General features: G+C 40.5%; 4 protein-coding genes across 4 annotated transcripts; 2 read left to right on the top strand and 2 right to left on the bottom strand.

The window, feature by feature from the left end:
* Positions 1-246: 246 nt before the first annotated feature.
* LOC124199391 (holotricin-3-like) lies at positions 247-1,203 on the top strand. The gene is made up of 3 exons (XM_046595194.1): positions 247-329; positions 480-828; positions 862-1,203. Exons 1-3 carry the CDS (start codon positions 318-320, stop codon positions 984-986), a joined length of 486 nt encoding a protein of 161 aa, XP_046451150.1. The 5' UTR covers positions 247-317; the 3' UTR covers positions 987-1,203.
* A 2,978-nt stretch (positions 1,204-4,181) lies between these two features.
* On the bottom strand, positions 4,182-7,425 carry LOC124199392 (collagen alpha-1(I) chain-like). Its single transcript, XM_046595195.1, has 12 exons — positions 7,285-7,425; positions 7,102-7,222; positions 6,157-7,029; positions 5,650-6,091; positions 5,458-5,568; positions 5,298-5,378; positions 5,126-5,224; positions 4,992-5,054; positions 4,821-4,892; positions 4,678-4,758; positions 4,445-4,576; positions 4,182-4,360 (listed from the first exon to the last, which is right to left on the bottom strand). The coding sequence occupies exons 3-12, from the start codon at positions 6,166-6,168 to the stop codon at positions 4,290-4,292; spliced, it is 1,164 nt and encodes a 387-aa protein (XP_046451151.1). The 5' UTR covers positions 6,169-7,029; positions 7,102-7,222; positions 7,285-7,425; the 3' UTR covers positions 4,182-4,289.
* Positions 6,887-7,723, bottom strand: LOC124200563 (solute carrier family 66 member 3-like). The gene is made up of 4 exons (XM_046596830.1): positions 7,572-7,723; positions 7,285-7,507; positions 7,102-7,222; positions 6,887-7,029 (listed from the first exon to the last, which is right to left on the bottom strand). Exons 1-4 carry the CDS (start codon positions 7,721-7,723, stop codon positions 6,887-6,889), a joined length of 639 nt encoding a protein of 212 aa, XP_046452786.1.
* Positions 7,724-8,312: 589 nt separating this feature from the next.
* Positions 8,313-9,467, top strand: LOC124200564 (speckle-type POZ protein-like). Its single transcript, XM_046596831.1, has one exon. It carries the CDS (start codon positions 8,313-8,315, stop codon positions 9,465-9,467), a length of 1,155 nt encoding a protein of 384 aa, XP_046452787.1.
* The last annotated feature ends 3,792 nt before the right edge of the window (positions 9,468-13,259 follow it).

A 13,259-nucleotide genomic window follows, 5' to 3' on the forward strand; every position in this document is an offset into this window, starting at 1 on the left:
CACACGCGCAAAAAAATTTGCATATTCACCGATCAATCCGGATTGAGGGGGATGCACCTCTTCTTCTTTTGCCTTTCTTATTTTCTCTCCATCAGCCATCACCTTGTTTCCTTCGACTTTCTAAATGACTTTTTTGCAGCTCTTGCTAAATTTTTGCACTTGCTGCAGGGATGGAGCATAATATTTGGCATTCACGGAGGGCGTGGCTAATTTGGTATAAAAGACGCGGAACAACAGACCCAACACCATCAGTCTCATCATCGCAACATTCACAGCAACATAAGATCATCAGCATAACAGCTGAAAACCGAGCCATCATGAAAGTCGTGGTAAGCTTTTGATTATGACTTTTGAAAGAGAGCATCAGCAGCCAATTAACATTTGAACGGTTCTAATTATTATGTGATGGCTTCAGAACTCATATATAGTTTGAAATTTTGGTTATTGAATATTGTTGTTTTCTCTCTTTGAATCAACAGATTATATTAGCGTGCTGGACAGCGCTGGCCGCCGCCCAAATCTTAAGGCCAATTGTCGCCGATTTAGATGTGGCCGCAGATCATCATGAGAGCCACGGCGGAGGCCATGGAGGTCACCATGGCGGAAGCAGTCACCACGGCGGAGGTAGTAACCACGGCGGAGGCGGACATTACGGAGGCGGGGAATATGGACGCAAACGCCGCTCTATTGAAGAAATCCAAGCAGCAATCGCCGTTGCGGAATCCGTCGTCGATGCCTCTGCTGATTTAGACGTGGCCGCAGATCATCATGGGACAAACGGCGGAGGCCATGGAGGTCATCATGGCGGAAGCAGTCACCACAGCGGAGGCGGTCACCATGGCGGAGGTGGTCATAAAGGAGGCGGTCACCACGGCGGAAGCAGTCACCACGGCGGAGGTGGTCATAACGGAGGCGGACATTACGGTGGCGGTGATTGGGGACGCAAGCGCCGCTCTATTGAAGAAATCCAACGTATACGATCCTAATTTTGGGGGAACTTTGCCTTGATCATTTTTGGATTCTTAATGTTCGATAACGTTTGTTGTCACATCTTAAAACCCATAACATCTACCCAAATTCTGTTGTTGGTATACAGGGATATACCTATTCCTATAAGACCTTTATGATCGGTTTATGACGTGTTGCATTCCTATGATATGCGCTTCTTATTGACTCAATACAATTTGGCGAAACTCTCAAAAACTTTTGCCTTTTTCAATCTCGAACTTGTGGTGGTTAATTAATTTTTCATAGCTACTGATAGCTATATGAGTTTAACGGAGTTTAACTGCTATAAATCTATTAAAGTTGAGTTTGTGCTAGGCCTACCTAATATAGGCCCACTGACAAGGGACAAGGAAAGGGCTTATATAGTGGCGTCTATGAGTGAGTCACCATTCGTCTTTCATGTATTTTTCTTAAACTCAATTAAAAATAACCGAAACTAAGTTAATAGTTGTACCAGTGAATACGCAGCGATTACACCAAGATTGAATGCAAGCTGTCGTACAGAACTGAATGATTTCCACAGAAAGCCATAGGCTGAACGCCGTTGCCAACAATTTCGATATATTAGAACGGAGCTGGGACTGTGTTACTATAATTTTTATTATCTCTTATATCAGATTGGAACCCAGTATGAATTCGGCCATTCTACAGCATCGTCAACACGCTAACATCTTAGCTACTGCGATGTTTACTTTATGAGGATAAGAGGATCCAATTCATATTACGCCCACAATAATTTCTAGCGCTGTCAATAAAGTTCTCCCTTGTTTATTTGTCAAATAAAAGGTGGGAAGAATAAAACTACATTTCCCGCTAAGTGCTTGCCACTATATTTACTCCAAAAATTTCAGACGTTTTGTCGTGTCTTGTTAATTTACTGTAAGCTCATCAGAATCAAATTCAATGGGTTTTATATAGAAGCCCCGATAGAAGCTAGCATCACGGTCTAACAGGAGAGGTAGACTAACGGCCTATCCCTCTGATCAGCCGGAATAATCAAGGGACGTTGTCTACGACGTTTGTCTACCTCTCCTGTTAGACCGTGCTAGCATGTTGCGGAAGGAAGCGACATATATTTTTGCCAGATCATTAGGAATTTCCGATTCGAATCCACAACAGCCTGCAGTCGGTCGAAAAAAGACTTGCACAACAGGAAATGCAGATGCAAAAATAGACGTACAAGTGACATTAACTTCTTTGCAATCTAGCATCAGCCACCGATTCGTCTGGCGCCATTGTGATTGCCGCTCACTTGAGAAAAAATATCCGCCGATGGAATCACATCTTCAAACCATTCCTCTCCAGCTATTGGGACGATCTTCTATTTATTGGCGTATAAGTAAACTTCCTCTGTTATTCAAATAATTTTTTTCAATTTCAGCAATTGATGTCAGGAACTTAAATTAATATATACCGCACCTGTCGTTAGGTCAATCGTATCGTTGACAGTGAAGAAAGAAAATGGAATTTGGTCATATTATTAGGTGGTCTTTGGACTTTGAGGTATATCGTGCTGGAGATTATCGACGATGAACACTCCGCTAACTGACACAGCAGTATCGGTGATCAGACTCTGCGGATTTTGAATTAAGAATCAAAGTGATTCTAAAACCTGTGTGATAAATATAATTTACCTTTTCAATAGGTTGAGAGAGTGATTAGAAATGTGACTGCCCAACACATAGTGTTTCAAGAAACCTAACCCACCAGTTTTGCTATAAACAAGGTGTAGATGAGATTGGTTAGGCCTACCCGAAAAAAAACTATTTCAAATTTGGTTCCCAACACTATAAGCCGTTCACGGAATCGCCGCCAAAGACCGCCACCGAATATCACCCTGTATAGCGCCAAAAGGTTAACAAACTTGGCAACACTGTTAAAAAAGGTCTCGTTTATGGGTAAATACATATTACCGAAAATTGTTACTATGTATCGAAAATCGGTAGGTTCTCCGTTTCGGTAGTTATAACCTTCGATTTTCAATAGCACGTCTCGACCAAAAATGTACATTCTCAATTTTTGTTTCCTACTTTTTCCCTTCCTTTTGTCTAGTTAAAAAAACAGCCTAAAATGTATCAAAAAGGTACTGTTTTCTGAAACATATACAAATGGCACAGCGGTTCAACATCCGACTGTGATGCTGGAGACCCGAGTTCTATTCCTACCGATGTCTAATCTTTTATATGAGAGTGGACGATTAATACTCTCGATTTGCGAGACGGAAAACACGTCTCGGTTATCGTGGATTATAATATACGTTTCTAGTTGCCCGGTTTCCGAGGACTGTATGTCTCGAAAAACGTGAGGTATTATTAACAGTGAAATTTTTATAAACAAATAAAATTTCATTGCACCATAATTGAGCTGTAACCGCAGGGCAATATAACCATCCCACCATTATTTATAGCATGTGTAAAGGCTTTTGTATAGTACCAAGTTATCTACGCCGGATGGACGGAGAATTTCTATCGTGTTGGATTCCATCCAGTCGTCAGCAAAAAAGATCCCCGAGTAACTTTCCACAGCACGGTTGGCCGCCTATTGCGATGAAGCATCAGCTTTTGTCAAGGGAAGATGGCGAGGCTGATTGGGCTATCCAGCATATATTTCTGTACAAAATTACCAGCGGCTTTATAACCCCTTTGACGTTAACGTTACCGGTTGATGAGGCCACAGTGACTCCAATATCAGCTAATAATTCACCTGGTCCTCCCTTCAAAGAAAATTAGTTGCTAGGGAAATAAGAGAAAACATCGAAAGTCAAAGCTTAAAGCCTTTTATAACATTTCTGCCCAAACGCCAACATCATTGTCATCTTTCAAATTCCCGCCGAAAACGAGAAGAAATACAATGAAAAGTATGACCCAAGGCATGAATTTACTTCACTGAAACATCTACGAGCACCGAATTTAAACTAATGATTACCGATATTCAAGTATTATATGGTGCTGACTATACATCTCACTATACTGACGCTGGTTTTATATAAAAAAATAAAAAATTCAGTTTCTGTGCGGTTTCGATTCCTGCGAGGCGGATTTTATTGCGCCGGATGGGACTAACGCGAGTCTTTTAGAGGGAATGGATTTGATGAATCAACGAACTTGCAAAACACTATATCACCAAAAATACGGGTGCATTAAAGAAGATGTAGTGACAAATGTTCAGTTATAAAGATATTACATATGTATTAGTGCCAGCAGAGTATTTAGCTATTTTACTTTGAGCAAAATTGAATTCTATGTCGTATAAATTAGAATAAATGTATTTGAAATCGTCCGTTAGCCGATTGAACTTGATGGCCACTGAACACCAGGGGTCCCTGGCGTTCCGGGAATTCCTGGTACTCCGGCTATTAGAATAATGAAAACATAAACTCGTCGTCAATTTTATTAACCAAACACTAAAGCATATAGTTTGAAAATATTTATTTTACCTGGCCCGCTAACGCCAGCGGCACCTGATAATCCAGCTACTCCGCTAGGCCCGGCTGCTCCTACCGATCCATCTTGACCATCTTGGCCATACGTTCCGGGCCTTCCATCTTGGCCGTCTTTTCCAGGAGGACCTATAAGAGTTTAAAGGATAATCATGGTGAATTAATTATGTAAGCGAGCAGTTTACCCTTAATTAAACAAAAATTAAAAATAATAAACCCATTTTATGTACCAGGTGGACCCGGAGCTCCGTCTTGACCATCTTTCCCGTCAACTCCATCCTTCCCATTTTGTCCGGCAGTTCCTGGTTGACCTTTCAAGAAACCAAATATCTGTGTCATTTAATAAATATAGTTTCGGAGTATTATAATATACCTGGTGCGCCGGGTGGTCCAGCTGATCCATCTCTTCCGTCTTTTGCATTCTGTCCTGGTGTACCGGAAGGCCCTTTGAAATGCAGTTAATTAATACAATTTTTCCTAATCAGGCATTTTTCATTTCTATTTTGACAATTAAATTTCAAATTTGTTAACAAACTCGCCGTAACAGCAGCGCCAGGAGTCCCATCCTTCCCGTGCGTTCCATCGGAACCATCCTTTCCGTCGCTCCCTATTTGGAAATTACATTTAACGCATTTTGGTTAAGTGAAATAAAAATTTAACAGTTTAAACTTGTCGGACCTTGTGGGCCTTGCGACCCTTGAACTCCTTGAGCACCAGGTATTCCGGGAGGGCCTTGAGGGCCCGGTGAGCCATTCATTCCATTTTGCCCAGGGGGACCTATATAAATAACCAAATGAAGAAAATTCTCAAGCGAAATAAATATTTAAAAAACCTATGAAACAATTCACACCCATTAAACCTTGAGGTCCGGGCGGACCAATTGCTCCGGGAATTCCGTCTCTACCATCCTTCCCATTGACACCGTCTTTTCCTACACACCAAAGAATCGTACGAATCAAAAATAATAAAAAGAATTATGATTAAAAATCAGTAGCGACATATAATAGTACCAGCTGGTCCAGGAGGTCCGACGAGTTCATACAACCACGGAGGTGGCAGTTTGTCTTTACCTTTTTTCCCTGAAAAGAAATCGTAAGGATTGGCTGTTCGGGAACGCAAGTCTAGACGAAAAATCACGCCAGTCTTTGCACTTGAGTTAACACATACTAGTTAATGTAATATTTTTTTAAAAATGATCTTACTTTGTTCTAGTATCTGTTGTTCCTGATTTCGGTTATTTCCACTTCTTTGGTGATTGATTTTCGTCACCTTCGGAATGGCAACGAGTCCCATCCTGGCCAGAGATGTTAATCTACGCTCGACATGACCAGCTAACTCGTATCTTCTGTACACATCCCTTAATCTGTCACTCGATTGGTAATTAATCCAGCGGCGGAAAGACGAATAATCTTGGACAAACGGCCAAGGTGGAAGTAGAGATGGCGGATAAGACGCTAACAGGAATTCATCGAAATTAATCTGAAGCAACCGCTGTTGCAAATCTCGTTTCGACGCTGGTTTCAGGATAACTGCAACCGGCTTGTACCAATTGAATTCGTCGTCGGTCATATCGAACTGTGGTCGACGCATTGTCGTTTGCATTTGAGACTGCGTCATCCACACCATGGCGAAAAAGGCCAACACCTGTAAGAAAAAGTGAAAGATTAACTTTTGTGTTAAACATTGAGGTTTCATTATAAAAATATTACCGATGTTTTCATGACGATTTACGTTTTATTCCACTAAACAGGCACTAAATACACCACTGAAAAATGCATACGTCCTGTTGACTGTGTGTGACTGACCATTAGAAAGGAATCAGTTATACTGTGTTATTCGGGAAACAAATGCAGGGATAGGATGGCGGATGTATAAGGAATGCGTGTGACAGGATCTTTAGAGGCGCAGAGACGTTTGCCTTCCAGTTAAACATTCCAAATAAGAAATAAGAATAGAAAATAGGAACACGTTCGTTTAGAAAAATAAACAAACTCAATCACCCTGACAGTTAACACATCACTCGTTTGACTTGACAAGTTGTCTGTTTGACCTTGATGGCCCTTTGAACGTCATCCCATATCAGATGCCGAGGAGCTTCCACTGCAATTTAACCAGTGGCAAGTAAATGTCAAATTAGAAAAGAGAAGCTTCTGTATACGATCGGAGATGGAAGAGAATAATAATAAAAAAAATTCTGAGAAACGTGACAAAGCTCCCAAATGGACATTAGGCCATATTCAGAGCAAGAATTTAAGAATTTAAACGTAACAGTCTCTTTTTATAGTTAGTTAAACAATTTATTATTATAGCTTTGTCCTTTTTGTCTCTACCGGCGGTACTCGATCTGCACTGAACTGATCGTAATATTAACGACGGATAAAATTATACGTCACGCGTAAAATAGATTTTGTTGCCCATCAAATTTGGTCAAATTTAATGTCACTCGATTTTCTGGTCTTTCTTCGACGGCCGTCTCAGTTTCAACGCCAAAGTAATCACGGCCAAATTGAGAATCAAACTAACTGAATAGTTGGCCAACAGCGGAGCGTCGAAACCGCGATCCAAAGTAATGAAAATCCGCACTGAGAAAATAGAAAAACAAAAAAACCTAAATTCTATTCAGACTAAGAGAAATTTAGTATAACGACGCTTACTGACGCACGTGTAGACGGCGATTGACCAAGTCAAAACACTGACAGACTCCGAGTTTTGAGAGCTGTGCATAGTTCGAATTTGGACCAGTCTACTCGTCGCAGATAACGGCGTGCAAAGGCTCTATAATTTTCAATCTTTGAATTAATCATCTAATCTCTCGACAAACAAAAAAAATATTTCACCATCAACGTGACTAGCAGAGCGCCAGGAAACATGCCTGTGGACAAGGCGTAGACGACTGCTGAATAAACTCCAAATGCGGCCAACCATTTCGGACCGATTCGTCGACTGTAATGGAGTAAAAGGACCAACAGAAGGAGAACCTGCCCGACAAGAATCGGATACTCCAAATAGGACGAAAGTGCGTAACCGCTGAATACATTGTAGCAGAGCCCAATAGTAAACCTATGATAATACAAATGGCCGAGTCAAACGTGTACGTGTACGAATAGAATATTAAAATACTTACGAAGTCAATTCAAGTAGAGTGCCGGATAGACTCAATCCAGTCGTGCTTTTGCTGTTCACCAGACTAATGATCTGTGGCACTTTTAAAACGACACACAAAACAGTTTTTGAAATGTTGGCAAAGCCGAGTGATAATGAATACAAATCAGCCATGTCTGTCAACTACGTGAAAGGCTGAAAGCTGTTGGCCGACTGGCTTCTAAAATATACTTTGAGACTTCGTTTGGTTGCTTAATCAAGGTCGATCAAGGTCATGTCAAGTAAAGCATATTAGTTCGTCCGATATTCCAAGGATATCAAACCACTTATCGCGGGATTTCTAGTGACACACCTACTCCATTTAACATATCCAAGAGTGCAGACAAAATAGTTTTGACCGGTTTTGACACGTTACATTGTTGGACTTTGACTGACTTTGACTACCAAAGAGAAGTTGTCAAATTTTTAGATTGTTTAATGGCATCATCTCAATTCTAAATTGTTTATTTCACTTTGAATGCCTTTGCAGAATTGCCCGAGGCAAATGTCTGAAAAACGTTTGTATAAGTTCTAACAAGTTCCTTCAGCTATTTCGCGCAATATTCCCATGTGAGTTCTACCCCCCCATTTTCTACCCCCTCCTTCTCCTATCAATCTATCATGCTCACAGTGCAAGAGGGGCGAGGGCACAGTCAGTATTTGTCTTTCTCTTTGAAAGGAAGGCTTTTTCGAATCAATTTAAGTTTTCCACATTTAAAAAGAAATGAGTGCCAGTCAAGAATCAAATAACGAAGCTGTTGGTGCCGCTACGTCACAGACTGATCAGCAGGCCGAAAATACGTTACCTGTTGGTTTTTTCCGTCCGATTGCAAGCAACTGGTGCCATTCCATGTCTCAGTTGGTCAAAGTGGATTTCGAGTGGACCATTCACCACGTTCTGCGCTACGAGTTGAATCGACAAGGAGTTGTAATATCGGAGCCATTCTCAGCAAAAGAAATTCCATATTGCCAATGGATGTTGCAAGCTCATTTCGCCTCCAATCAACAATCGGGTGTAGTCGTCAAGCTCTCTTCGGCCACTCCCGCCGGTGCCAGTTTATTCCGAATTCCAATCCCAATTCGAGTCAAATTTGCAATCGTCAACAAAATGCGCGAAAAAGTCTCGCAGAAGGAACTCAATTTGCCGAGAGGCACTGAATTGCCTTGCACTCTAAACACTTTTAATCTGGGTGATGTGTCCAACAACAGACAGGAGGATTTGCTGATTGACAACGCCCATCTGGCCATCTACTGCGAAATCGAAACTTGGGTGTCTAAGGCGGCGCTAACGGGCCGGACGGAGAACTTTCGCGATCAGCCCCTGTTCAACGACGACGAGTTGATCCAACATCTAGGCGGATTGCATCAAACCATGAAATTCAGTGACGTCACTTTCACCATTCGCGGCTGCAAGTTTGAGGCCCACAAGGCCATTTTATCTGCCAGAAGTCCCGTCTTCGCCGCCATGTTCGATCACGAAACCGCCGAGAACTTATCTCACCAAGTGAAAATCAACGACGTGGACCCGGAAGTGTTTCAAGAATTGCTCCGTTTCGTTTACACGGGCCGGATACCTGTCATCACAATGAAGACGCTGACGACTGGACTTTTGGCGGCTGCCGGGAAATATCTTCTCGGGAGTCTGATGACGGCCTGCGAAAAGTATTTGGTCAACGATCTCTCGGCAGATAATTGCATCGAGTTGCTCATTCTTGCCGATGGCCATTGCGCAGATTACTTGAAGTGGAACGCGCTGAACTTTCTTCGCAGTTTCCCCAACGAGGTGATGGCCACAGATGGATGGAGCACGGCGAAACGGGATCACTCCACTTGGCTGTGTGACATCCAGCAAGCTGCTTTCACTTCGACCCGTCCTTGACAAATTGTTGATTCTCTCTTGATGGGTTGTTCGGAAAGTTGAATTTTCTTTTGAGATTATGCAATCGGGAATTGAAATTAATGTTGTTCTGCTGATGTGCCTTGGTATATTGGAATGAGGATTCATCAAGAAATACAAATGTTTCTTTTTCTAAACTACACTCTAATATTCTAGATGTGCCAAGTTATTACTTGGACTCTTATGTCCATTATTTTAATTGAGAATTAAGTATAAGTAACGCGGTGATTAAAAAGCGACACAAATTAAATAGAATATGGTGTTTATAATTAATCGCAAAGCTTGTCTGCATTGGTTAAATAAGATTGGAACCGTTTCACGAAATTGGAATTGCTGTTTATTGCGACAAATATATAACATTTTCTTTTTAGAGTCGTGAGGAAAATAAATTTCCGGCCATGTTAGAAGCATCAGCTCGATCTGGCATTCCAAATGTTATATTTTCTGAGATTACCAAATCGCAATGCGCACTTGATGGTTATTGACATGCACGAGTCATTCAACCGAATAATACTGGCCTTGTGAAATCTTTCATTATTCATTGGTGATGAGAATTAAATGGTGCTCTTTGTGAGCTAGTAAAATTATGAATACAAATTACGATACATACTTCGACAATAAATTTTCTGATCGTTTAATGAATACATTTTTATTATGTGCGTTAAAAGTTTTGCTTGCTAGAAGAGATTTTAACTCATGTTCGGAGAGCATAATGTTAGGCTGTTGGTCATCATAACCACTCGCTTGTTTTATATAATGAAGTAAACACTAATTTGAAAAAAAAAAACTACTGTAAGGATCCATCGACCGCAAGCGTCGCGAAGATTGAACGTTAATATTTACTGCATTTAAATTTAAGTTGTAGTGTGTCCAAATGAATAAATTGTATCGATTTACCCTTCTTAACATATGGCAATGCCAGATGACTGAGTCTTGACCGGTTCCCCTGGGACCGGAGTATTCACACCTTGTTTCGCTTAAAGCCTCAAACCCTAATTGTTCACACCCTCTTTTTATGACTTGCCCTCCGTTGCGCTTTCTTGTCGCTATCCTTGTCCATTGTACACCAACATTTTGACCTTCCATGAACTTTGATAAAAATGTATGAAGCACACAGAATATAAATTCCCTCGGCGGTGATTACAAACATCCGACCTTGCGACTTTAAATAAATAGCTGGTCGTTTTGGCCCATGATCCAGTCCCTTTTCGATACGCGTACTGTACGGACGGTTGTAGCGCTCGTCGTTCAAATAGTTTTGTGTTTTTGATTGTACCATTAGTGACAGTGGCGCCCCCGGGGTGTTTTCGCAAACAGCAACTTTGAATGATTTGGATAGTTAAAAAAATGGCGGGTTGGTTCCAATAGAGGGTGGGGGATTCATGTTAACTAAAAACAATAATAGTACAGTCATTTTGAGCCAAATTTGGGGGTCTAACCAAAACAAATTGTTAAAAGCGATTTTTTTAATGAGCTTTATTTATGCTAATGTTTTGTTACTCTGTGTAAAATCCGCCCACGAAAAAATAAAGGGATCATATAAAAAATGTGTTTAAAAATTAACTTTTCGCTTAATGGTATCTTTTTATTTAAAAATTTTTATTTTAAAAATACAGGGTTAAAGAGAATTGCAAGATTAACTTGAGTTCCAATTTTTGTTTAATTACAGTGTTTTTTAATATTTTTTAAAAATTAAAATCTATTAAAAATCGGTGAGCCGTCGAAAAAATCTTTGCGCGTTTTAACATTGCGCTTATGGGAAAACGAAAAATTTTGAAATCTCTCCCATTTGTAACCTAATCGACCTAAAAATATGATCTTAGTCTCACTAAATTCGTTGTTTTTTCTACTTTAAGTTGATATTATTTATTTGAAGGCGGGACCGATTTTTCTGTAAGTTATTCATGTTTTTATAGACCCCCCCAATCGCCAATTTCAGTTTTAGTAATCAACACACCCGCTGGGGGACTTCTTGTCATTCAGTCACTTCTTGTCACAATTTTAATTGTAGCAATGTTAAAACGCGCAAAGATTTTTTCGACGGCTCACCGATTTTTAATAGATTTTAATTTTTTAAAAATACTAAAAAACACTGTAATTAAACAAAAATTGACTCTTAAGTTAATCTTGCAATTTTCTTTAACCATGTATTTTTAAAATAAAAATTTTTAAATAAAAAGACACCATTTAGCGAAAAGTTAATTTTTAAACACATTTTTTAATATGATCCCTTTATTTTTTCGTGGGCGGGTTTTACACAGAGTAAGAGAACATTAATATAAATAAAACTCATTAAAAAAATCGCCTTTAACAATTTTTTTGGGGTGAAAAGGCTAAAATGACTGTACTATAAGAGATGTTTGCCTCGGTAGCAGCGGTGGTCCCATGGGTCGATGGATCCAACCAGTACAATTCGGGGGGGGGGGGGAAGCTAGTTTGCTGCCACCATATGAAAGACTTCTCCCGTTTCCCGACCTGCTATCCGAAAGGCTTGACTGCGTGATCAATACTTTCGGCCGGCAGGTATGAGGTCTGGGTTCGAAGGCTTCATGTGATGTTAGCTATTATAGTAGGTACAATGATTTCAGGACTTACTGTCGGTACATGTTACGATGGAGAGGCGGCGGAGTCAAGATGGGGCGGTGAAAGTGGCGATCTAGCGGGCGGTGGTGTTTATGTTTGGCGCCAGATGAGAGTGAAGCGGAGGTCGGGACTGGGTGAAGCGGCGGTCGTTCGGACATACGGAGGTTCACGTATGTCCGAAAGAAACTTTGGGAATCCTACATAATCTATATATAACCTTTTTAATACAAGGGGAAAAGAAGAAGTAATAACCCGACAGATTGTGACAAGTGAGACATTAGAGAAAGACCGGACTTCACAGTGACATTCTACGACGGGTGAGACAGAAGGAGTGAACTGAAGATTGTCTTTTTGTGACGGGTTATATACCTGTCAAAACAGGGTCAAACGTGGTCATCGAAAGTAGAGTCAAGGTTAGTGTGGGTCATAAAAAGAAGGGGGGAATTACTTGTATCCAGGCCAGCGAGAGGGCAATAAACCAACGAGGGGATTTAGCCAAAAACTAGGGCGCTGATAGCCAATCCTTACAAAATTCACCAGTTCCATCCGAGGGGGAAGAACAAGCTGATGGGATAGTGGAAGAGGCCGATAACAGACCGACAACACCAGAAGCGGGAAATAACGACCCTTTCACTGTCAACGAAGACGCCGAGCTTCTTGTCTCATTTCATGGGTGGGATCCAATTGATAGTGACCAACCGCCAGCTGTGCAAAGTCTCCCGCTAGGCAAAGACGTTAATAAGGAGCCTCCACCGCTACTCCACTTCCGAATAGAAAGAAATAGAACTTTTACAAAGGTCCCAAAAAGGTTAATAGAGGAAAAATAGTAAGATTTAATTCTTATTTAATTAAGTTTTTGCCATGTTGCAACCTTATCGACTTTCTCTTACATAACACGACCGTGTTAAAATTTTTTTTTTGTTAAATAAAATCTAAAAAATAAAATAAACACCAAAATCCATAAATTTAGAAAATTCCGGATATCAGAAAAAACACACACTCTTAAAAACGGGAAAAATGAAAAACAAATCTTGATTTAGTTCTAGTCCCAGAGATATAAAGCAGAACTAGACAACAAAATATTTAAAAAATTAGAGGATCAACATACACTATTTTTCCCTTCCGATCCGCGTTGGTAAAAAGGTTTAAAAGAGCAAACGTTTTTAGCTAACAGCCTAATCCTTTTTCTTC

Source organism: Daphnia pulex, chromosome 8 (genome assembly GCF_021134715.1).
Source record: "Daphnia pulex isolate KAP4 chromosome 8, ASM2113471v1".
NCBI lineage: Eukaryota > Metazoa > Arthropoda > Branchiopoda > Diplostraca > Daphniidae > Daphnia > Daphnia pulex.

What these genes read in the sequence shown, in the direction of transcription:
- LOC124200564 (XM_046596831.1), top strand. Translation starts at nt 8,313, where the DNA reads ATGAGTGCCAGTCAAGAATCAAATAACGAAGCTGTTGGTGCCGCTACG.
- LOC124200563 (XM_046596830.1), bottom strand. Translation starts at nt 7,723, where the DNA reads ATGGCTGATTTGTATTCATTATCACTCGGCTTTGCCAACATTTCAAAA. An exon ending in CTCTGCTAGTCACGTTGATG is followed by an intron (nt 7,223 to 7,284) that starts GTGAAATATTTT and finishes TGAAAATTATAG; the next exon opens with AGCCTTTGCACGCCGTTATC. An exon ending in CGCCGTCTACACGTGCGTCA is followed by an intron (nt 7,030 to 7,101) that starts GTAAGCGTCGTT and finishes CTATTTTCTCAG; the next exon opens with TGCGGATTTTCATTACTTTG.
- LOC124199392 (XM_046595195.1), bottom strand. An exon ending in AGGGTCGCAAGGCCCACAAG is followed by an intron (nt 5,055 to 5,125) that starts GTCCGACAAGTT and finishes ATTTCCAAATAG; the next exon opens with GGAGCGACGGAAAGGATGGT. An exon ending in TGGGACTCCTGGCGCTGCTG is followed by an intron (nt 4,893 to 4,991) that starts TTACGGCGAGTT and finishes TGCATTTCAAAG; the next exon opens with GGCCTTCCGGTACACCAGGA.
- LOC124199391 (XM_046595194.1), top strand. An exon ending in AAGCAGTCACCACAGCGGAG is followed by an intron (nt 829 to 861) that starts GCGGTCACCATG and finishes GTCATAAAGGAG; the next exon opens with GCGGTCACCACGGCGGAAGC.